General features: G+C 59.7%; 1 protein-coding gene across 3 annotated transcripts; it reads left to right on the plus strand.

The window, feature by feature from the left end:
- The first annotated feature begins 774 nt into the window (after positions 1–774).
- On the plus strand, positions 775–19,776 carry CDC42EP4 (CDC42 effector protein 4). Of its 3 annotated transcripts, none has more exons than XM_037914539.2 (2): positions 775–1,231; positions 16,797–19,776. In XM_037914539.2, exon 2 carries the CDS (start codon positions 16,861–16,863, stop codon positions 17,872–17,874), a length of 1,014 nt encoding a protein of 337 aa, XP_037770467.1. In that variant the 5' UTR covers positions 775–1,231; positions 16,797–16,860; the 3' UTR covers positions 17,875–19,776. The 3 variants fall into 3 exon arrangements, with proteins under 3 accessions (XP_037770467.1, XP_037770468.1, XP_043384349.1); XM_037914540.2 differs by lacking the exon at positions 775–1,231 and adding an exon at positions 2,038–2,249; XM_043528414.1 differs by lacking the exon at positions 775–1,231 and adding an exon at positions 6,514–6,983.
- The last annotated feature ends 4,546 nt before the right edge of the window (positions 19,777–24,322 follow it).

The raw sequence follows: 24,322 nt of genomic DNA on the forward strand, positions 1-24,322 counted from the left end.
CCAACATGCTCTAAAAACTCCTCCGTCCAACTGTGCCAGAACACCTGGTTTTCATAGAATATCAGGGTTGGAAGGGACCTCAGGAGGTCAGCTAGGCCAACCCCCTGCTCAAAGCAGGACCAAGCCCCAATTTTTGCCCCAGTTCCCTAAATGGCCCCCTCCAGGATTGAACTCACAACCCTGGGTTTAGCGAGCCAATACTCACACCACTGAGCTATCCCTCCCCCCATAAAAGGGGAGAACTTAGAATCATAGAATATCAGGGTTGGAAGGGACCTCAGGACCATCTAGTCCAACCCCCTGCTCAAAGCAGGACCAAGCCCCAATTTTTGCCCCAGTTCCCTAAATGGCCCCTTCCAGGATTGAACTCACAACCCTGGGTTTAGCAGGCTAATGCTTAAACCACTGAGCTATCCCTCCCCCATAGGCGCCTATATTCTGCATATAAAAGCCAGGGCCCCTGTTAGGGGGAGCAAGCCGGGCTATTGCCCAGGGGCCCACCCTCCTGCAGGGGGGCACCGCCAAGCTGCTTTGCCTTCAGCCCCAGGTGAGGCCCGGGGCTGTAGTCCCCCTGGCAGGTCTTTCTGCCCCGGGCCCTAGCCGGCCATGCTCAGTGGACCCCCTGAAACCTGCTGGTGGCCCCCCAGGGGGCTGCAGACGGCCCCTGGCTTGGGAGGCGAAGTGAGCTGTAGCTCGCCAAAGCTCATGCTCAAAGAAATGGGTGAGTCTCTAAGGCGCCACAAGTCCTCCCGTCCTGTTCGCATTAGTAACCGTGTCTCTTTGTTCTCTGGGGCGTCAGGCAGGTTTGCCTCGCCCTGCTGCTGGGAGAGCCCTGACTAACCGGCGCGTGTGACCCTGGCTGCCCCGCTCTCCCCGCTGATTCACAGCCGGCTGGCGGCGCCTCGGGACGCTCCAGCGTTGGGCAACCCGGCTCCCCGGGGCGAGGTGGCCTCCCGCTGCCCTGCGCGCCCGCCACGGGGACCCGAGAGCCGGAGCCAGGCACGCCGCGAAGGGGGAGCGGCGTGGGGCTGCCCCTGCGAGGCCGCCGCGCCCCATTGGCCCTGGCCGAGCCGTGACATCATCGCCGGCGGCGTGGGGGGCGCTGGGACGATCCGTTTTCAAGCCGGAGCAGGAGCGAGCCTGGGAACGGCCATGGGATGGAGACCCGGGAGCGGAGCGCAGGGCACTGAGCGAGCGGGGGCTGCGGGGACGAAGCCGGGCTGCTGAGGCGGTAGGTCCCGGCGGGGCGGCTCTCGCCCCGGGTGGGGGGACCCCCAGGCTTGGGGGCTGGAGAGGAGCGGCCGGCGTGGAGCCGGTGCGGGGCGCGGGGCGGGAGGGGCGCTGGCTGCAGGGGGGTTAGGGCCGGGGGAATTTTCCCCGGTGCTGCGCTGTGCTCAGCCGCTTCAAGGAAAATTGGATTTTTTTGGCGGCGGCGGCGGCGGCGGCGGGCGGCGGGGGGGGGCTGCCTTTTGCGGGTCAAAGGGGTCATGGTTGAGCTTCCCGGCGGCTCCTGCAGAGCGGGGCTGGCCTGGGGGAGGGCTGGGAGATGGTCCAAGCCGGTTCTCCTCGGGAAAACCCGTGCGGAGTCGGGCCCCCCCGTTGTAATGGAAGAGACCTTGCCCCCCCCCCCCAAAGTCAATGCTAACAAACTAAGAGCCGCTGGCCCTTGCCCGGAGCCAGGGAGCGCCGCGCCAGGCTGAGCGTGCTGCCCGGAGCCTGGCCTGCGACGAGCAGCGGTTGCAAACCGTGGCGGCTCTTCTCTTTCTTTCCATGCGTCGGCAAAGGATGCACCCGTCCCCCCCCCCGGCACACGCCAACCCATGCAGGTCCCCTCCGCCCCCCGGGAGCCAGAGGCCCCCCGCTGCCGGGTTTGGGCCTGAGCCAGCGGGCGGGGGAATCCGGGAGCGCCCCGGGGCGGGGGGGGGGGGGGGTTTGTCCCAGGTAATTTCCAGAGCTGGGCTCTTTTGTCCGGATCGCCCTGTCTCTTTAACGCCAGGCGAGCGCCCGAGCCGGGAGGGGTGGGGACTGGCCGGGGGATGGACGGCGGCTCTTCTGCAGTGCGCGCCGGGCACCGGGCAGGGGAGCTCGGGGCGGGCGGCGGCCTGTGATCGGCGCGCCCGCCTGTCCGTGCGCCTGGAGAGGGGCGAGCCCCCGGCCGAGCAAGGGGCCCGCGGCGCAGCGGAACTTTGCCCCCCTGAGAAACTCGCGCAGAGGAGGGGGCTGCTCGGGGCGCCCCCGCGGGGGCGAAAGTAGGTGTCTCGATCGCGGGGGGGCCCGCTGGAGAAGGGAGGGGCGGCTCCGTGGAACCGGCGCTCGGGCAGGCGGTGGCTGAGACCCAAGCGCTGCGCTTGGAGAGGGGCTTTTCCTGGGGCGGGGGGGGGGGGGCGCTGTTTGTTTGGGCCCGGGCTTTCACGGGGGGTAGGCACCGAAATGCGCGCAGCCCCGATGGGTCTGTGCGCGCCCTGCCCCGGCCCCAACGCCCCGGGATGCCCAGGCGGGGCTGTGGCAGAGACGGGCTGCAGGAAGGGATTTCCTGGGCTAGGAGGAGAGAAAGGTGCCAGGGGCCCCTTGCAGGCTGTGCCAGCCCTGTGCCCAGCCTTGCCAGGCCAGCCTTGATTCCTCTTCTCTTCTTATCCCCCCCCTTGTTGTGCAGCCCCCCGCACCCTCCCCCCCCACGCCAGTGCCCAGAGGTGCCCGTGAGAAGGGGCCGCTCCTCACTGGGGGCCCTGGGCGACTTGCCCGGCTGGCGGAGTGGAAGGCGATGGAACAAAGAGCTGCAGGCCCAGGCATACAAAGGCCCAGCTAGGGTTACCTCTTCCAGCAGCCCTGCCAAGCTCCGGAGGAGAGAGGCTGTGGCTGGGGATTTTGCCAGACTTGGGGAGGTGGGCAGTGAGATCGGTTGGTTTCCCTGACGCTGAGTGATTCTGGCTAACTTTGTTCTGGCTAACTCTGGAGTGGCTCCGAGTTCCCCAGGCTCGTGCAAAACAAACCGCTGGGCCCGGGGTTTGCTGCTCCTGTGGTCGCTGAGCTGTGAGAGTGTAACCCCAGACGCCCGCTAACTCCCAGGGCCTGTTGGCGCTAGGCTAACCCGGTGTCATTCTAGCAAATGGGTTAACTCCTCCTCGTGTGGACGGGGCGAGCTGTATTTTAACACATGCTGGCTGGTTGTGGTGTAGCCAGGCTTTGCCTTGAGCGGTGAACACTTCTGAGAATGCATCTGATCTTCGCAGTGCTGGGTGTTTGGCCTCCACCTCTTAGCCTGGGTTTCTTAACTGCTCTGCGGCCTGTCAGCTGGGGCAGCCCCCGGCCACCATGCATTACTTAGCTGGCCCTTCTTGGGATGCCAGAAGGGTTCAAAATAGATGCTGGGAGAACACGGCCTTTGCGGTGTCAGGGCCTGGTCTGGCTAGCTACCACTCAGGCCTCTGTCACCCTGGGGCCCACAGCAGCTCTTAATTGGTGGGGACCCCGCAGCTGGCAGAGGGAGGTGGGTGACCAGCTTGCTCCTAGTCTGGGCTTGATTTTTCCACGGCTGTGCCAGGAGTACCATCCCTTAGAGCTGTGCAGAGGGGTAAGGGTGGCCATCCTGGGTCGGACCAATGGCCCATCTAGCCCAGTATCCTGTCTTCCAGCAGCAGCCAGTGCCAGGTGCCCCAGAGGGAATGAACAGAATAGGTAATCATCAAGTGATCCGTCCCCTGTTGCCCTCTTCCCAGCTTCTGGCAAACAGAGGCGAGGGACACCCAGAGCATAGGGTTGCGTCCCTGCCCATCGTGGCTAATAGCCATTGATGGACCTATCCTCCAGGAATGTCTGATGTGTTTAAATGTGCTCCGGGTGGGTGTAACTGACTAATAGGAGGCCAAGGAATCACGCCCTCTCTCCACCCCACCTGCCCTCTCCGCTTTCTCCTGCTGCGAGAAGCAGGCTTTGACCTCTGCCCCCGTGCATGGGTGTGAGCCTGCCTCAAGCTAGACAGGGAAGTCACAGCTCGGCTTGCTTGCCAGCTGGGGTGCCAGGAGCACCTTGCCATGGAAAGGGAGGTGGGAACCAGTGCAAGGGATTCTGGGGAGCATCTTTGCGGGATCAGTTGTGAATAACTGAGTGGGGGGCCAGAGTGCGACAATGCTGAGAATTGGCTGCAGTGTCTGGTTAAAGGCGCCTTCGAGATACCTTGCACGCTGTGACGTATTGGCCCCCTCCGGGAATGCTTGGGACTGATGATGTTGGGTTGTCTGGCAACATCCCTGGCCTTGGCTGTGCTCCACACTGATGCAGGGCGAGAAGGGGGCTAGTTGAAAGTGTCTGCAGCCTATTGTCTTCATTTGAGCTGTGCCAGAGCTTCGATCGAGACTTCAGTCCGAGCACTCTGAGTTCAGGGGGCTGGAGCTGAGCTTCCAGGCTCGGGCTCCTCTCTGGCTCCATGTCTCTCCAGGGGACGTAGTGAGTGCACTGACTTCCGTGGGGGCGGGGGCGGACTCTGAACCTGGCGCTCTGCCAAGCTGCGGAGAGCTCTGGGGCAGTGTCTGCTCTGCGCTCATCAGCTCAATCCAGCGCAGGGGCTTAGCTGCCAGCAGCATGAGAGATGGGAATGAACGGCAGCTTCGCCGCTGTCTGGGTTAGACCTCTGCCCCCATGTGAAAACGTGGATGTAGCTGCGTCTGATGATGATCTCTAGCTCTTTGATAGCTCATGTTCTCCCTGTTTTACAGGTAGGGAAACAGAGGCACAGGGAGGGCTGTGACTTGCCCTAGGTCTGCCAGCAAAGGAGGGGCAGAGCTGGGACCTGCGCCCAGGTCTCCTGAGTTCTAGTCTAGTGCCCGGTCCACTAGGCCATGAGGCGGGGCCATGTTTGGTGCTAGATCTTTGTTCTTGCTAGCACCATGGCTTGACTCCAGGTGAGGTCCAGGGTGAAAATGATTCAGTGCCTCCCTCTTGGGCCCCCAGTCGGAAGGTGTGTGCCTCTGCGTCAGAGGCTGGCACGGAGCCTGACCTCCCCCCAGCGGAGCCCTTGCCCTGGGATGGCTCTCAGCGAGCAGTGCCCAGACCATGCTTATGTGGCGAGCAATTGGCCAACCAGTCTGGGTCTTGATGGAATCCAGGCTGGATTCTACCTGGGAGCAGAGCTGGGGTTTGCCACCTTTTGGCCACAGCAGCTCCCATCAGCCGATGTCTGTGAAGGGGAGCGATGACCTGCCTTCCCTGCTGCTAGGCAGTACCTGCAAGCTGCATGCCCTCTGCTAAGGGCCTGGAGCAGGGTGGTTCTGTAACTCAGGTGAATCCTCTAATGACCCTCCTGACTATTGTATCCAGGGTGAGAGTCGTTTAAAAGGGCTTCAGCTGATGTGAGTGATTTCTGCTGATTGCTGCATTCCAGGTCCCATTGTTCTGTGCGTTTGTTCTGGGCCCTGATGAGATATCCCTGAACTGCCATCAGTCTCTCAACACATAAATTATCTTGTCTTGTCTTGGTCTTGAATGGGCTGTGAGAAATCTGGCTGGTCGCTCCTCACCCCCCCACAGCCACAATATGGGGACGCAGGAATGGCAAGGCTGGAGCAGAGCAGCCGTCTGTCTAGTCCAGTATCTTGTGAAAGACACTGGCCAGTATCTGATATTTCAGAGGAACTCAAGACAGTTAAGGGATAACCTTGCCCCAGGGAATGTTTCCATCTGACCCCCTCCCCGCACTAATTAGAGGTTGGTTTATCCCCTGAAGCATGAATGTTTATAGCCTTTCCCATCTCCTATTGTCTTTGTTAGTACTTAATACAACTCTGGATATCCTTGTCATCCAAAGAACTGCCCAGTCCTTTTGGAAATCCTGCTAAGCTCTTCAGGTTGGTGACATCTTGTGACAGTGAGTTCCACAGGCTAATTGTGTCTGTCTGTGTGGAAAATTATGCTGGCAAGAGCCCAAGATCCCTGACTCCCTCTGGTCAAACACTCTCTGGATAGGGATCTAATTTTCTCTGCCTGATATCTTCCACCTGCTTTGCAATAGGTGCTGCAGATGCTTCTGATAAATGGATAGATGGTTCGGCATATCAGCTGTTTGAAAGTCTAGTCTGTCAGTCCTACACCGGCACCTCCAAGGGAGGGGGCAAAACTGTCTCCTTTCGCTCTTCTGCATGGGTGTCTTGGGCTTCACCCATGTCTTTGCACTGATGGCTGGAGGATGAGCCTCTGTCTTCAGGGTTGGGGTCTGCTTGGCAAAGGGTAGTCCAGGATTGCAGCTTCTGTCTGCAGTGAGATAAGATGATTATGCAACTCTCCACCTGCAGCTATTCTGTGTTGGGAGCTCTGTGGGTCGGAGGTGGCTCTTTGTTTGGGTGTTAAGGTCAGGTGTGCAGACAGGCGCTGTAAAGGGGTAAGGCGGGGGTGAGCAGAGATTCTTGTTGGCTAGTAGAGGGCCGATCATCTCCTGGACTCTCTCTTTCCCTCCGCCAGGTTTCAGATGGGACTCTCACAGTGCAGCCCAACCCATGCTCCAGTGAGTCTGACGGAAGCAGGGGGGTGGGGTTGAACCTCCTGCCGTCTCCCAGCTTCAGGGCGCTGCCTAGTGAACCAAAACACGCAGCAAAGCTGGCGGCTCTCGTTTCAAGCCAGCCAGCCTTGGTAGGGATGGCAAAAGAGCGCGAGTAATGGTGACGGGGCGAGTCAGAGCCAGCTTAAGTTAGTGCGTCAGAAAAGGCCAGAGTCAATGCCCTTGTTTGCTATTGACTTCCGGCTTGTCACTCCTGCATGCCACCGTGTGACAGCCTGCCATCCGTGCAGCTGTATGGGGCGGAAGCAAGGCAGCATGGCACGGACCAGGGGTTGGGATTTCGGAGCTCCTGGGTTCCAATCCTTGCTCTTCTGCAGACTCTGACCGATTGTGCCAGGCGCTGTACAGACTTGTTGGCTGAACAGTCTCCCACCCAGCACCTCCTGTAGCTGCTGGCACCGGTGTGAAGTGCTGCACTGGTGTGAAAGGCCACAAGGTATGTGTAATGGAGAATGGATTTGTAATGAACAGATGGTTCCTGCCCCCAGGAGCTTGCAATCCAAGTCCCTAAACCACCTAGAGCAGCAGTTCTCAGCCAGGGGTCTGAGGCCCCCTGGGGGGCTTTGATCAGGTTTCAGGAGGTCCACCAAGCAGGATCCACGTTAGACTCGCTGAGGCCCAGGGCAGAAAGCCCGAGCCCCACCACCCAGGGTTGAATCAAGCCTGAGCAGTTTAGCTTCGTGGGGCCCCCTGTGGCGTGGGGCCCTGGGCAATTGCCCTGCTTGTTACCTCCTAACACCGGCCCTGGCTTTTATCTGCAGGAAATCTGGTGTTGTGGCAAAGCTGGGCCGGGGAGTTTTTATAGCGTGTTGTGGGGGGGGCCTCGGAAAGAAGAAAGGTTAAGACCCCCCCCCCCCCGGCCTAGACAGCAAATTTAGCAGGCCCGCGTTGGGGGAGGAAAAGGGATGTAATTGACTGACCAGGTGACTGATCTCTGCTCCCCTCTGGCCTCCCCTTGTTCCGCCAGTGCAGACAAGCCACCCGCCCTCTGAAATGGGTTTTTGGCACTAGGCTCGAGGCTGTGCTCTGGGAGGGCAGTTGGAGCCGCCTGCCCCTGGATGCAGGCGCTGCGTCTTTAACTTTGTCTCGGGTTACACTTGCGCTTTCTCAGCAGATTATTAGTTGGCGGCTGTTAAGCTTCTCTGGGCTGGTTTTCTGCTTTTATAAAAGCGGCAGCGGGAATGTCATGGGATCTTGTCTCTTCCTCGCTGAATAAGAAGCAGAGAAAGGGGCTCTCCCCCCCCCCCCCCCCCACTTCCCAGCATAGGCAAGCCCAGCGCCTCGGCTGCAGACAGAGAGCTGTGGAAGCATGCAGAAGAGCTCCCTACAGTCACTCACTCTGTGAAATCATCCCCTCTTCCCCCGCCCCCCCCCTTACACAATGGTCTTCACAATGGAGTGAAGCTTGCCGGAGGAGAGAGAAGGCCCTAAGAATTTGCCCCTTTCCTGCTAGCTAGGAGGAGGAAGGCAATGGCTTGTTCTGGGCCCCTAGCAGCGTGGAGGCCTCTGGAGGAGGGCAAAGCTACTCAGTAACATCAGTAACACTTGAGTCTCCTGCTGCCTCTTAGCCAAGGCTTTCAAAGTCTCATAGGAATGCTAAAGAAGCAAACTTGCCCCCACAGTTAGCTGTTTGGGCCAGGTCCCCAGCTGGCTTAAATCAGTGGATTCTCATTGATGTATACCAGCTGGGGAGCTGGCCTGGGGGGGTTTCTATGTCTTGTATGAAACCGAAGGTCAATAGAAATGAAATCAGGGGAAAGCTGTGTGGGCCAGTGCATAATCCTCTCCCTGCATGCAGCAATGAGCTAGGGCATGAGAACCTGGCAGTGAAACTGATTAGAAACTGACGAGACGATTTTTCCATTACTTGTAACTCCTGGCTGGAGAAGGACTGAAAAAAGCAGGCTTTGTTTTCAATCCGAGGAGATGTTAGTGACAGATAAGGAAATCGGACACACCGGCAAGGGGGGAATTGGTTAGACTTTACCCTGCATGGGTGCATTAAACCTAGTTTATGGGTAGGAAACTGACACCAAAAGGAGAAGTGTGTAAGCTAATTGTGTGTGTGTGTGTGTGTGTGTGTGAGAGAGAGAGAAATTAAAGTGAAGTGCCAACTTGCACTTCAACCCAGCTGCCAACTGTGTGGAACCCAGGAGTCCTGGCTCCCATTCCCTTCCTCAGCCACTAAATGCTCACACTCCAGTGTCCAGTAACAGACTCTGTAGTATTTGAGTCTGTACAGTGAGGCATAGGAACCAAGAAACTGAAATCAGAAGATGGAGTATCTTCTCAGATACCACGCACAGCACCTTGAGAGCCTGCTGTTCAAATCTCTGCTCTATCACAAGCCTCCTGTGGCAAGTCACTTTGGGTCTGTCTACACGGTGCCTAAAACCCAGACGTGAGTCTCAGAGCCTGGGTCAGCTGACTGAAAAACAGGGCTCAAAAGAGCAGTGTCAATGTTTTGGGTTCAGGTTGCAGCCTGGGTTCTGAATCCCAGCAAGAGGGGAAGGTCTCAGAGCCCAGACTCTAGCCAGAGCATCGACATGGATATTTTTAGCCCTGTGGGGTGGGCCCCACCAGCCTGAGTCATTTGATCCGGGCTCTGAGACTCGCTTGCTGTGTAAAGAGACGAAGGGAACGTCCATGTCTCGGCTCCCCATTTGTAAAATGAAGATAATATAGCACTGGCCTCTCTCACGAGGGTGGTGCTTTTCCTAAAAGGTGTGCTCTAGGAAGGATTACGGGGCAGGTCCCTGGCCCGTGTTACGCAGGCTCAGATGAGGAACCTGAGCCTGTGTTGTAAGGATCGATAGGTCAGTTTGTGTGGCGCTCAGACACTGTACCAATGGGGGACACGCAAGTACCAGAAGTGGCTGATGGATTGATTCCTCTGCACGGCCTGGGAGGGGCAGGCAGTGGGCATGTTCTGTGTAGCTAATTTTCTGTAACCTTTCAAAGGACGCTGGGGAGCGGGGGGAGTTGCAGCCTTGCTCAGCAGAGCTGTGCGCCCAAGTACTTCTCGCTGTGGAGAGAGATTGTCTAACAGGTTATTGTTTAATTGGGGTGGAAGCCGGAGAACAGTTTGAGCCTTGTACCCTCTCTGAAGCAAGAGCAGTGAGATGGAAGTGATTGCAAAGCAGGAAGTCTGCCCTGCTCCGACTGAGCAATGGAGGAGCATGCAGGGTGTGTCTGTGGGGATGTCTACACTGCTATAAAACACCCTCCACTGGCCTGTGTCAGCTGACTTGGGCTCGGGCTGGGGAGGATCCCAGAGCCCCGCAGAGCGCAGATATCTACACTACAATTTGATAGCCCCGCAGCCTGAGTTCCAGGCCAGTTGCGGGTGTTTGATTGCAGTGTAGACATACCCTGTATCTGTGGGGGAAAGCAGGGGAACTTGCAATGGTGCAGGGCAGGGGGGAGTGGGGCCAGCTAGAAAGCTGCAGGGCTGGGGAAGTGGTAACGGAGAAAGTGTCAGGACTTTGCTCCAGCAGGGCAAACGGAGCAGACTTCAGTGGATGCCAGGTCGGCTCATGAGCACGCCCTGGCTGCGGCCTGTTGCGGGGCTCTGTCTCTGTAGAGTGGGTGGATGAACCCATTACACAGATGCTGCCTCTCTCACTTAGTCCAGCAGGGCAGACTCTGAAGGCGAGGTCTTGATGCCCCAGCCTTGGTGGGGCCCCCTGCATTGTGACAGCGTCTCTCTGGGTCTGGCAGATGTCGGCACCTTGGGGCGTTTTGCTGGCTGAGCAGCTGGGTCCAAAACTGGACTGTCCCATAGAAACCTGGAAGAGAGGGAGACTCTGGTCGCTGTTGGCTGCCCCAGGGAAGGCACGTGGAGCGCAGTCACTGGAGTCTCCGCTTCTCAGGAAGTGGCGGCTCTCTCGTGCCCGTCATGGGCGCTCCGTGGCCAAGCGAGACCGGACAGTCTGGGGAACGCTTCCCACCCTCCGAAGCCCAGTGCGAGCTCTGAGCAGGGCCTCCAGCTTGTCTGGCAGTGGCCGTAAAACAAATGGAAGAGGAGTAGGAATGGTGCCCACCGTGGAACAGCCCACTCTGTCAGTGAGCGGTGCCCCTGGGCTAAGATCTCTGGATGGCTAAGATCTCTGGATGGCTCAGCTCCCCAGAGCAAGTGTGTGACGAAGTGGGACTGTTCTTAATGTTTCCTCTGAATAGTGTGGGGGTGCCTCAGTTTCCCCTATGCAGTTCTTAAGTATCTAGCTGGTGGGGTAAGGGTGTGTGATCATTGCAGAGCCCTGGAGGGCAGGGGTGTTCAGGGGTCTGGACACAGAGAATGGCCGACACCCTGTTTCCTGACAACTGATGGCCTGGGCCCTTCCCCCCTGCAAGGTGAGAGTTAAAGGGTTGGAGAATAAAGGAATCAGGTGACCTCCTGGCCCGGGAAAGGGATAAAGCCCAAAGGAGGGGGGGGCTGGAGGGTGAGTCAGTTTGGGGCTGGCTGGGGACGAGGAGTGAAGTGCAGGTGGGGTTGTCTGGCTCACTGCCCCCCAAAATGGACCCGGCTGAGGGGTCCTGTTCTCTGCACCTACAAGCTCTGTGTTAGACCATGTTCCTGTCGTCTAATAAACCTTCTGTTTTACTGGCTGGCTGAGAGTCACGTCTGACTGCGGAGTTGGGGGGCAGGACCCTCTGGCTTCCCCAGGACCCCGCCTGGGCGGACTGGCTGTGGGAAGCGCACGGAGGGGCAGAGAGGATGCTGAATGCTCCGAGGTCAGACCCAGGAAGGTGAAGCCGTATGAGCTGTGTGTCCTGCAGACAGGCTGCTCCCAGAAAGGAGACTTCCCCAGAGTCCTGCCTGGCTTCATGGGGAGCAGTTCCAGAGCATCGCCCGGGGACTCCGTGACAAAGTGCAAGGAGAACAGGCTTCCGAGGACCGTCCAAGCGCAGGCCAGTTCTTGTATATCCCGTTATTCAGTGCGTGGAGAACAGGGGTTGGATTGAAAGCCCGGAAGGTTGATTCCGACCATGGAGGCAACAACTGAAATCACAGATCCGTTGTGCTGGGTGCTGCACAAGTGAGAGGCCATCCAGGTCCCAAGGAGATTTTCCAGTTGTCTGTTTAGACGAGGCTTTGCTGCTGTCCCTCTAGACGAAGGATTGGAGACAGGCGGTCTCATTTTCCCTGTTTCCTGGGCGGGGCGGGAGGCCCAGAGAGGTGAAGTGACTTGCCCAAGGTACACAGGGAGTCAGTAGCGGAGTCAGGAATTGAACCCAACTCATCCTCACCTGGTGCCTCAACCACAAGAGCATGTTTCTGGTTGCTGAAGTTCTCCAGCGCAGCACGGGGAGTGGCTTCCCCATGACACCCGGTATCCCATGCCCTGCGCCTGTGGGTAAGACCTGGCCTGGAGGGACCTTGCGTATTAGCCAGGGGGCAGTGGCATTCCCGTGTCACGGCCAGTCCTTCGTCTTCTGCCGAGACTCGCAAGCAGAGGGCTGATCACCGCTGGCTTTGAGAGGGCCCTGGGCAGGTGGTGTCACTGCTTCGCCGCAGAGAGCTGTTCTGAAGCTCCCGACTTGTATCCCGTCAGCCCCTGCAGAGTCCTCTTGTCTCTTCCCGGGGGCACGGCCGAGCTGGGCTGGATCTGAACTGGCTGCCTGGCAGCAAAAGGCTCCGTACCCCATTGCTGATCTCCCCATTCCTTAGCGCTGCTTGGAGCACGTGAGAGCTGGAGCCACTGCGTGCCGGGAGGCCAAAGGGGTCCTGAACTCCGGCTGTTGGAAGAGCTGCTGCACAGCGGGCTGGGCTGGCCGGGGGGCGGACCCACCCCATCTTCCTAACCAGAGTCCCAGCCACCTCGGAGTCTGGTACTTGTGCAGGTTCCTGCACTGCTCTGCCAAGCCCCTGCTCTGGGGGTGAACATAAGGCAGCTCCGTCCATTCCCTGCGGCTGAGCCGGGCAGGGCCGACTCTGCCTCAGGGGTCTGGAGGGGAAAGTTTGGGGTCTGGACTGTGTTTGCAGAGTGGCAGGCTGGGATGCCGTGGGGCTGGGAATCCGAGGCTGGTAAGGGGGCAGGGTTAATGCTGCAGAGGTGGGGAAGAAAGGCAGAGCACTGCAGAGAGCAGGGGAGAGAACTGCCTCGCATGAAGGGGCCCTGAGATGGGCACGCAAGACGGCCACCTCCTGCTGAGTGCTGGTGACCCTCTGGTGCCTGGAGCGTGGCTCCCTTCCCCGTGGGGCGGGCAGTCCCACAGCCTTCGGCAGGCCAGTGGGGCTCCAAGGAGGCGCCGCTCGTAGAAATGGTATAGTGGCTTCGCGTGAGCTAGGGTTGTGGGGCGTGGAGGATGCATGTTCGCACCCTTCCTGCTCTCCTCTCCCCGTGGAGCCAGACGCCCTGCGTTTGCTTCCTGCAGTGCGGGGTTGGTGTCTCTGGGCTAGTTATTGCTCCTAAACGAAACATTCAGAGTCTGCGAGTCTGTTCCAACGGGGGGGATGTGTGCTAAACGCTCGGCTACATGTGTGCTAAAGGCTACCAGGACCGCCGATCAGCGAGCGGAAACAAGCCTCTGGTGCATCCTGTGTCCCCTCATGTGGGGCCAGGGCAGCTTGTGCCCTTAATTCCCCACCCCCAGGGGTAGAGAGAAAGGAGCCTTTGTCCCTTAAAAACCAAAACAGTGGGTGGGGGTGGGGGGTCTGCCAAAGCTTCTTGCTGCACCTTTCTAGCCAGAGTCCCAGCAGCCGCAGCCTCTGGGACGTCTACAGCTCGATTCCCGCGCTGCTCTAAACAGACGGGCCCCTGGAGGGAGAGTATGGGGGCTGGGGAACCCAGCTGCTTAGACTTCTGGCCTAGTCCTTCAGTCCAGCTCTGCCACTTTCTGGCTTCTGGCGACCTCGCGTTGTGTCCTGAGCCGCGGGTCTTGCTAAGCGTTCGAGGAGGCGCTTGGAGGGTACAAAGGGCAGGCATCTTGGCGCGCTGGTGCCATGGCCGTGAGCATGGTATTGGCATGTGGAAAGCCAGAAACACCAGGAGACCATCTCGACACCCTGGTGAGCTAGGGGTGATGGGGACAGAGAGCCTGTCCCTTTAACTGGGGACGGGTGTCGCTGGGTGCCCCCCTAAGATAGGGAGGGGGGGGTTTCAAATCCGCTACGGGATGGTTGAATCGAAGCGGAACAGAAGGACATGGGGCTGCCTTGTGTATATGCATGTACGTCTCCCTTTCTCTCTGAGGCCCATCTGCGTTCCAGTCACGACCTGCTTCTCTCTGCACCGCAGCAGCATCTGCCTCCCCTCCCCTCCCCTCCCAAGCCAAAACTGCTACCTCCGCACCAGTCGTGGAGTGGCGTGCGACCTCAGCCCGCAGCGGGGAAAGCTTCCACTTCTGCTGATGCAGGCGCCCCCCCCGGAGGCCTCATCGCCAACCCCTCTCGGGAAAGTCCCAGCTCCCTGGCCAGGGAATCGCCCCAAGCCCCTGGGATGTGTTTAAACAGTCTCTAGGCAGCATGACTCAGGCAGTGATGGGGCAGGAGGGAGAACTGGGCAATCTGCCCCCATCTGCAGTTTTGCCAGCGTCCCTCGATCCCGCCTTCAGCCTTTCCAGTCCTGGCTGCTTCGTGCACAGACTGCCCAGGGCAGAACGTTGTCCGAGCCCCTGTGCTCCCAGCCAACCTCCGCCACCAGCATCTGCCTAGATAATCCGGCTGTGAGGATGCAGCATAGTGCAGGGGCCCTGAAATGAGGAGCTGGCGCAGAGCCGTGTCACCGCGGGGGGTGGTTCGGTCTCTCAATAGGGCTGTGGAAGCCGGCGCAGCCCCACACGGAGCCCAGCGAAGCCAGCTCTGACCCAAGGGATCCCCCTTCTGCCGACACTGGCTGCTAGGCTGCTCTGTGTCCGAGCGCCAAGGAATCCAGTGCACGCAGCCAAATGCAGCGGGATGGGGGAGGCCGGTGGATGGAAGCCCACTCAGCTGGGAGCCGGAGCCAGGATAGCTCCCCCTGCATCGCAGATGCCGGGGCAGCTTGGACGGTCTTTTTCTGCCCCACTCCGCCTGCCTCGTCATGCTGAATACTGGGGGCGGGGGGCAGTGATTGGCCTGTCGCTGGCTGCCCAGCTCCTTCAGCAGCTCTAGGGACCCCTGGGGCTGGGTGGAAAGGAAATGTGTCCTTTGTCCCTTGCTACCAAGGCACCTGGGGAGATAGGGCCCGGGTCATGCTGCTCCGAACCAGCAGGGAGCTCTGGCCTCCTGCGGGGCCATCTTCTCTCCTGGAACGATGCAAACGCTGCTCCACCATCATCCTGCTCCCCAGCCTCTGACCGTGTGGGGCTGCAGCTAGCCCAGGGCTGAGAATCTCGGCCTGGGTCTGCACCAGTCTCTGCGGGGAACGCTCCTGCCACGGCAGCTCAACCAGGGGAAGCCTTGGCTGGTGGGGCTCAGAGCAAACCTAGATCCTGGGGGTTAAACCCTGGAGAGCACTTAGGGCAGACCTGGTGGAGCTGAACCCGTGCTAGGGCAGTGGGGAGACTTCCTAGGGTAGACACGCCCGTGCCGGTCAGTCTCTGTTCCTGAGCAGTCTGTCTTTCCCAGCCAGCCAGCCACAGCCCCCTCCATGTATAGCAGGAAGCGGGGTTTTGGGCTAGCTCCCAGCTCGTTGCGGGGGCGGGGATGGAAAAGGGTAAGAACTGTGTTCTGGATAATTCCCATTCGATGTGGTGGCTGCATGCGGCCTTCCAGCCCTGGTGTGACAAGCCCCAAGATAGCAGCGTGGGGAGCTGGAGGGATCCTTTCTACCAGTTCTCCCTAGGTCCCAGAAACTCTGAGCCCCTTTCCCTCCGATTGAAGGCAACTGGCTTTCTCCTAGCTGCGTGGCGCAGCCCTGAGCTCGTGGGGCCTCTCAGCATTTTCCAGCCCTCCTCATGCACTTCCTGCCGTCTGTTTCCAATTCCTCTGCTCGCCGCTTGCTTTACGTGAGAAAAATCCAAAGCATTTTCTCCATGTGGCTTCGAACAAAGCCGCCACCTTGCCACCTGCCCGCAGTAAGAGGCGCAGGGCCACAGTGGGGTGAACCATCCTGACCAGCCAGTTCTGCGGCGCACGCCGGGCTCTTGTTTCTGACTTCCTCAAAACCCCTCCTTGGGTTCACTGCCTCAGTTTCTCTGGTGCTCACGTTCCTCTCTGGAGCGGGGCGACGATTGTTCCCACACGGCTGCTGAATGTTAACTGCCTCTAGCTCCGGATAGCTGTGACTTTCCTGTATTGTGGGCAGCCCCTCTTGTGCCGTGGGGTGCAGCATGACTGTTTCACCCTACTCCCAATAATTATGATGGAAACTTTACCCCAATCCCAGCACCCTCAGTGAACTGACAGAGGCAGGGAGCCAACTGCTCGGGGGTGGGGCGTGGTGGCTTCTCAGCAGGCCACATCAGTCCATGGCTGTTTAGCCCAGGAAATAGAGACAAACCCTGTATCCAAGTGACGCTGCAGGGCAGGGTCCGAGAACGAGCTGGAACGTGATTAACGGCAGCTGCTGCCAGCTCCAGCGCTGGGGGAATCTGCCAGGCTGGAAAACTGGTGGATAAAACCCATTTTGCTGACCGCTCCCAGGGGCAGGGACAGCCTCTCCAAAGCAGCACCCACTGCTGGTGATAACATTGTCCCCCTGAGCCTCCGGTTCCTGTGGCCCAGCTGCCCTGCCCTGGATCCCTCACCCAGCCAGCACTGTCTGCGCAATCAGCTGCCTGAGGCTAACTTTGTTGGTGGGTGCAATTCCCCCTCCCATACCCGCTCGGTCTCTGTCCTCCGACACCGGGATGGGAAGGAAGGGGGCCTGGTGGCGGGGGACTGCAGTCTGGACTGAGCCAGGCCCCCCTGTATCAGTCGGGGGGGGGAGATTCTGGCGGTAGGGGAGGGCTGTTTGCAGGGAGGGGGCAGGGGAGAGACTCTCGAATTCACTGTTGCAGGAGCTGAGCTGAGCGGCTCGGGGCCAGCGCATTCCAGCAGCGAATGCACGTTTCCCGGCCCCAGGGGGCTGAGCAGGAAACAGGGCTGGGGGCTGGCCCGACAAGGGAGAAGCCGCTCTGGGTTGTGGGGGCGGGGGGGAAGTACTCGGTAGAGCGGCCAGAGCTTTCAGTGGCGCAGGGAGTGGGACACGGTAGCCATGGCTCCTGTGGGGAGCGCCCCAAGGGGCGGCTCTCCCCGCTGACTGTATGGCGCCAGTGGGGCGGCATGACCAGCTGTCTGGCTCCCCCGGACTAACCCGCGCCCTCTCTCCTCTCCCTGCTCTAGGTGAGTGCTGCGGGGGAGGACAGCGCGACCTCGCTGCCCAGCCCAGCCCCCCCTTGCCGGGACAATGCCGATCCTGAAGCAGCTCGTCTCCAACTCGGCCCACTCCAAGCGGCGCTCACGGGCGGATCTGACGGCTGAGATGATCAGCGCCCCGCTGGGCGACTTCCGCCACACCATGCACGTGGGCAGAGCCGGGGACGCCTTCGGGGACACCTCCTTCCTCAACAGCAAGGCCGGCGAGCCGGAGTCCCCCGAGGAGCTGGGCTCCTCCAAGCCCGGCCTGCTGTCCCGCAAGTTCCGCAGCAGCAAGCGGTCGCAGTCGGTGACGCGCGGCGACCGGCGGGACATGCTGGGCTCCCTGCGGGACTCGGCCATCTTCGTGAAGAACGCTGTCTCCCTGCCTCAGCTCACCGAGAAGGAGGCCGACAAAAGCGCCGGGAAGCTGCCCAAGAGCCTTTCCTCGAGCCCTGTCAAGAAGGCCCCGGAGGAGGCGGCCGCCCCGGAGGAGAAGCCGCGCCCCAACGGTGCAGCCACCCGCCCTCAGAGCCCCGGCCTGGATGAGCGCGATTTTGGGGACCTGACGGATTTGCCCGTCGTGGTGCCGAAGAGCAGCTATGGCATGAAGCACGCCGAGTCCATCATGTCCTTCCACATCGACCTGGGGCCCTCCATGCTGGGGGACGTCCTGAGCATCATGGACAAAGACCAGTGGGACCAGGACGAAGACTTTGGCGCCATGGTACCTGAGGAGCCCCAACGGGATGGAGGCCCTACCCGGGTACCTGCAGCCCACCGGCTCAGCCAGGAAGGGAAGCCCCTGCCAGATTCCCTGCTGATGGCGCCAGCCTGCCAGGATGAGAGCAGGGCCGTGGCCTACAGCCTGGACTCTGCCCGGAGCCAGGGCAGCAGGGACAGCAGTTGGGTTTCTAGCTGCACGGCACAGGGGCAGGAGGAGCGCCACCCATCTCCCGAAAGGCAGAGCTACGGGATCCCAGATGGCGCCCGGCACGGCCCCCCCAAACAGCATAACAAAGAGTTCTCCTTCGCGGATGAGGAGGACGACGAAATCCGAGTGTAGGAAGGTGGCTGATAGGACGGGTCTGGTGGTAACTTGCGGTAGCCTGGGCACAAGAAGGGATAACCTGAAACTGACAATGTCAGAAGAAATGGCTCTGGGAGACACTTAACTCTTAAATCCTTTCCCTTTTCCCCCCGGGCTGTGGCCAGATTCCCCTCAGCTCCTCTTTGACGTCCCTCCAGGGACTGGGTGAACCTGTGAAATGGGAAGATAGATGTTGTGGGGTTAGTTTTTGCTATTTTGAGGTCGCTCTGGGAGAGGGAGAAACTTTGGGTTTAAAGTCATAGTATTACTTCGAACATCTTCTTCCTGTAAGGCTGTCGATCTCTGCGAGCCAGGGAAGAACAGCAGTCGGGAGAGGGGAAGAGCCCGCTAGCCAGTCTGGAGACGATTTCTTTCCCCAGAAGAAAACTCCAGTGTGTACTGCAAGGGGGAAACATACTTTCATTTCTATTGGACTTTGGATATTAACTTGATCTACTGCCCACATCAAGCAATACAGAGTCCAGTTACAAGGACAAGGCTTACAGCCCCAGTGCCCTTAGTAATATATATTTTTCCCCCTTGTGTTTTCATTGGTCTCTGATTTGTACTTGTAACTCTTTTTAACTGCGGACGAGGGGAAATTCCAGTCTGAAAGTACTTGGTTCAAGAGTTTAGACTTCTGCATATTGTAGAGTGAAAGGGCATTGGAAAGCCAGCAGTTTCTGAGCCTGCAATTGACGGTACTTCTCTTTGGGCAGAGCGCTGGGAGGCCTGCAGCTCCAGGGGCAGGGGAAGGGATTTTTTTACTCTTGTATCTTTTTCTTTTTTTTTTTTTTTTAAGTGTCCTATGTTGCGGCACCTTCAGGGACATGGGCTCCCTGCAGCCTGCCACAGCTGCTCCCACATATTGGACCCAGACCTCCTCTCCGGTGGGTTCCTCTTGAGAAACCCTCTCCTGCCCCTGCAGCAGCATCATGTCTGTGGCACTGCGATGCCAGCCATGCCCCCGGTCCCCTGGCCACGGTACGGCGCAGAGCTGTAACGGAGGCTGGCACGCTGCTAGCGGGACCCCATGACTATGGTGCTGTTACCCGGTGTGTGTGGAAGGTTACGGTGGAAGGAGCTGGAGGCGCCTCCTGAGGAATCCTCTTAGCCCCTGCTATCCAGATGAACAGGGCTGGGGCAGAGATGTTGGCTGCCCCCCCCAGCTATCCTATCGCTGGCCCCTGGCCTGCCCTCAACCCCAACCCCTCAGTGCCCTTCCTCTGCTGCATGAGCGGATGGGATGCCCGGAGGCAGCTGCAGCCCAGTGTTGGTGGCAGGAATGGAATAGAGGGGCAGGGGGAAAGCTTAGGGGATAATGTCTGGCTCCTCGCCAGCCTGCACACATGGGCACAATGGGTTTGGAGCACTGGCACAGCGTCCTGAAGCCCAGCGGTCTGGAATGGGCAGCGTGTGCAGGAGACGCAGACTTGCTCTCCTCTGCCCAGTCTCCTCCCCAGGGAGACGGCCCCTGGGCAAACGCTCCTGTGCCCAAGAGCTGCCAGGTGCGGCCTGACTAGGGGTGGGGAACCATCCTACCTAGGACACGGGGCTGTCAGCACCATGCTGAAGAGATGTGTCCGCGCCCCCTGGGCCCTGCCCTGCCTTCCGCACGTCGCACGCTCGCGGGTAGCAATAAAACACTAACTTGGACCTTTTCTAACTTATTTACTTTTTAAATGTTGTTTTGCGCTAGATCCCCTCCCTCCCCGGGTTGAAAGCAGCGGCTGGGTGCCCTGGGGCGTGGCGTGGCCTTGCCTTGTGACCGGGGCTCTTTCCCATGTGCTCGGAGCTGTACGGTGCAGGTGAATGGAGGAGGGTTTTTTTTATGATGTATGTAAAATGCAGAACAGAATTAAACGGTAGTGAAAGCAGTGTCTGCCTCCTCGGGGGTCTTTTATGCCGGCTGGGGGCGTGTTGTCTCTCGCTCCCAGAGACTCTTCCCTGTCCTGATTTCTGAGGCCTTGCCTCTGCTATGCCGGTGAAAATGTCTTCTCCTAGCCTGGGACTTGCCCCTACTTGGCCTAGCTGCAGGGGCTCTCCCCCGATCAAGCGGCAGAGACCTCTGGTGCCTCCATAACCTCTGTCTGGCAGGGGAGGGTGCGGTTAGCATGGAGAGCAGAGCCCGAGGGTGAGCAACCAGGAGCTGCTCCCATGCCTACTGGTAATGTCCCCAGGGCTGCCCAGCAAATCCACCCATCCTGCTCGAGGCATTGCACCTCCCTCTGCTGGAGTGCAGAGGCCTCTTGCCCTGTGGAAGGAGAGGTGTGGGAAATCCACCAGGCTAATTGCTCCTTCTGGGGATTTCTCCTCCTGGCCTGGCGGAGATCAGCCCAGCCAGTTGAACCCTGCCTCGGCCTCTGGCTCGGACCCCCTTTCCAAGGGGTTGCGGCCGCGTGTTTGAAGGGGAAAGGGGATCAGCAGTGCTGCTATGGGGCAGGTGGGAGAAATCAGCTGGCTAACGGAAGAATGGACCTGGGGAAGCAAAGACCCGACTAGCCAGCAGACGACGAGCCATCGCACTTCCTTCTGGCATCACACGGTGAGCCTAGCCTTGCTCTTAACCCCCCCCTGCCAGGTGCCGGCCTCTGAATCATGGTCCTCCAGGGTGCTGCCAGGGGCCACCTCCAAGTGGTCTACTTCAAGCGCTGCCCTGTGCCCAGTGATGGGTCCAGGTTGCCTATTTTTAACATGGGACTCTAGCAGGTCTTGGCGCCGCCTGTAGCCAGGTAAGGGTCCCTCCGCCTCTGCGGGGCTTTTCTGAGACACACCCCCCCCCCCCCCCCCCCGGAAACTCTTATGCTTGGGACCGCTGCCAGGGCTCTCCTGTGCCCATGGGGGTAGTCTCCTGCTGTGCTCCTCTCTGCAGTGGAGTGGGAGGGGGCGTGCCAAGTCTGGGTGCAGCAACGGGGCCTGCACCGGGAGGATCAGGGGAGGGAATGAGGTGCTGGCTCCTGAGGGTTGGGCGTGTTCCTTCCCCATCCCTGCCAATCTGAGGCATGAGGCTGCCAAGCAGAACCTGGAGCCTGCAGCTGGCAGGGGCAAGGGCTGTCGGGCTCTCGGAAAGAAACACCACCTTGCTCAGATGCAAGTGCTGTGCAGTGGCACTCCTGCCCCTGCGGCATGTATCTCTCGGCCTTTCCAGCTGTGCTGTCTGCTAGCCTCTGCCACCTACCCCCCCTTCCAGCCCAGTGCCTGGCATGTCTGCTGCAACCAGCCCTGCTGTGAGCGCACCTCGAGCACGTCCCTGGCGCTGCAGCGTCTGAGCCTGGGGCTGCTCCAGAGCACCGGAGACCAGCCAAAGGGGAAACTGGCCCAGGGTGGCTCTAGCTGCAGATGCTGCTTCGCAGGCTCCGGCCTCGTTGTCCCTCCCCGAGGCGCGCTTGGCCTCGGCGCATAAAGAAACTCTTTCAGGGAAGCTGGGCCTGGGCACAACGCAGCCAGTGTTTGGACGTCAGCTGCTGATTTCATAACCTTCCACCCCGCAAGGCTGTTTATCTGCTTCCCGCGCCTCTCCCAGCATGGAGTTCCTGCCCTGGCCCCAGCCATGGAGCCGAGACCCAGAGCTGGACCCCACCATGGCGGCTGGCCAGGCTCGCTCCCCAACAGCCTACGGGGGAGAATGGGCCCTTTGATGCATGGGCTGAGGTCCACGTATGGGGGAAAGCAGTCTGGCCTCAGCAGAGTTGGTCAGGGAGATGGATCACCTGGTGGCTTTGCGAGATCAGGCAAAGCTAGAGGCGGGAGCTGGGGTTGGTGGGTTGGGGAAGGGCAGAGAGGAGCAGGCACTGCGGTGGGGCAAGTGCTTACTGAGGTGCCCTACCGGAGCCAGGGGGGTGAGGGGCATTGGCAGAGCGGTGTGTGTGGGAAGCCTGGGGGTGGAGTAGCAGGGGACTGTGGGTCAGGACTGAGGGGCATTGGCAAGGCTGATTGGTGGGGGGAGATACCAGGCCTGAGATGGGGGGGCATGGCCGCTCCGGGGGCGCAGCAGGGCTGTTGGTCTGTCCCGACGTAGAAACTCAGCCTGTTCTGTACGAGCGTCACTTTATAAAGCAGGAGGGAGGCCAGAGAAAGACCAAACCACAAGGGGCGGTGTGCAATGGGTGAGCGTGAAAAGCGGGGGTGGCAGGATCAGAGGCCTGGACCCAACCCTCTAAGAAGCCAGGGCGGGTAAGGGGCTAGTGTGAGGGAAATGCACTCAAGCACAATGCGGGATCTCTGCACAAGGCAGTAGCCCATACAATGGGAGCGCTGGGCTGGGACATTGGCCTATTGTTCTGGGGAGGAAAGAACAGCAGCAGCTGGCCCGGGCTCCATGATAGGTTAGCCCTCTGTTGTTTCTTAAAGGCCCAGGGTCTCAGTGTACCTCACTGCAGAGGTTTCATGTCGCCTTGGGTTACACGTCTCCCAGGGCAGGGGGAGCCTGGAATGTATTCATGAGTGGCGTGTATGAAAAGGGGACGCTGCTCCTAACCAGCCCAGGCCGCCTTGCTGCCCCAGCCAGTGTGAATGGAGCTGGGGCGAAGCTGCAGAATCTGGAGCAGCCGCCAGCCGGGTGGCTCTGGATCCAGGGGGTTGGTTCAGGTCTCTCCCTGCTTAGCACCAAGGAGCTAGTCAGGACAGAAAGAGGCTGCCCCACCCCAATGAAACTGCCTCCCTGCTCCACACTCTCATCCCAGCCTCCCTTAAATCCTCAGGCGATGCTGCAGTCCCTTTCCCCGGAGCTCCGTGCAGGTGAGGAAGCCCTCCTCACTCCTAGCTTCCTCCTATGACCTCAGGTCCTCACCCCTTTGCCAACGTCTCTGCCCCAGCCTGACGGTCCCTGGCAGCGTGGCGGCTCGGTTCCCTGCCAGAGCCAGACAACAATGTCTTCTAAAACCTCAGCACCCTAGGGGCAGGCTCGTGAGTTCGTGGGTGCAGTGTCTCCCTCAGACCTTCCTCGAGGCTGCCTTTCACTTTCAGCACAGGGTAGGGGTGTGCATAGGTGATCACGTCGCTCTTGCCCCAGATCCACAGGAGTGGGGCTACACCTCCGGCTTTGGAACGGTCTCTTGGAGGACCCCCAAGGGGTCTGTCTCCTCCTTCAGGCTAGACCTGCCTCCCGTGGGGTTCCAGCTCTCCTGGTTCACACCATGCGAGCTCTGTTTAGCAGCGATGGGCCGTGCTGCAGGGATCAATTCACCTCACCAAGGGTTTGCAGGGTAGGGTTTATTAGTCAGCTGGCACGCAGCCTAGGAGGTCCTTAGGTCAGCCCAGAGAACTGAAGGTTAAAGCCTAGCCCCATTGTTCAGGCTCTGTGGGTCTCAGTCTGACCTCCTTGATCCGCTCCCAGGCGAGAGCCCGGACTGCTACCAGGTGCCAGCTCTTACACTCACACCTCTCCCTCCTTTTGTCTGTGAGCTGGGGGATTTTGCCCAGCTCCCCTGCTGAGATGTGGGGAAATCCAGCTCCCTCTGGGGTGTTGGCTGCGAGGTGTCAATGTCCCGGTGGTGGGATTGCCATTTTCGGACTCTCCACTGATGTGGGGCTGGCCTTGGCCTTTAATGACCCATCCTGCCTCAGACAGCTAGGCCTGCCCAGAGAGCAAACACTGAGAAGCCAGGTGAAATATAGGGGAAACTGAGGCACACATAGGCATCCTAAAACTCTTACAGCAAATTCCCACTTCATCGCAGCCCTCCAGGGGCTTCAGCCTACAGTGGCTGTAAGCCCTACCACCACTGCATACCGGAGACCTGGCCATCCCAATAACGACGGAACAGATTCCTTTGGCCCTGTCTCCTGTGCTCTGCCCGCTCCCTGAATGGTGCCACGTGTGCCAGGTTCATGCCCACATCGCTCACAGTTACTCTTTGGAGAGAAGCAAGATCTCAGCCCTTCTGCCCCTGGCCTGTAGCCGCTGGGCCCGGTCACCTAGCCAAAGCATGTTTTCCACAGGCGTGGGGAGGCCAAAACTCTGGACAAGTCAGTGGGAGCTGCAGGGGTGGGAGGGGCTGCCTCTGAAAAACAGGCTCCCAGTGATTTTATGTTGGGCTCCTAGTGGGATGGGAGGGGGGATCTATTCCCCAAGGACCATGCTGTCTGGCTTTGAGTGCTCCAGGAAGCGGGGTCTGCTCCCCCCAGTCCACCTTGTGGACTGGCGCCTCTTGCAGCATCAGGGCCCAGGTATCCCAGCCAAAGAGTGCCGTGCGTTTCTGAAGCGAATGTTCCCCTTTGCTCTCCTGCCACCTGGCTGGGCTCACTCTGTCTCCTCCTGTATCTTAATGAGGCTCTCACCGCATGCGGGATCAGGATAGGGGAACCCAGCCGCTCCGCCCTCCGTTCCTGTGGCTAGCCCGCCCCAGAGCTGCTGCATTGCCTCGAGCCCGAGCACGGGAAGCCGGATGCCCCTCGCTTTGGGGGTGGAGCGGGAGCAGCACCA

Source organism: Chelonia mydas, chromosome 14 (assembly GCF_015237465.2).
Source record: "Chelonia mydas isolate rCheMyd1 chromosome 14, rCheMyd1.pri.v2, whole genome shotgun sequence".
NCBI classification, from domain to species: Eukaryota; Metazoa; Chordata; order Testudines; family Cheloniidae; genus Chelonia; species Chelonia mydas.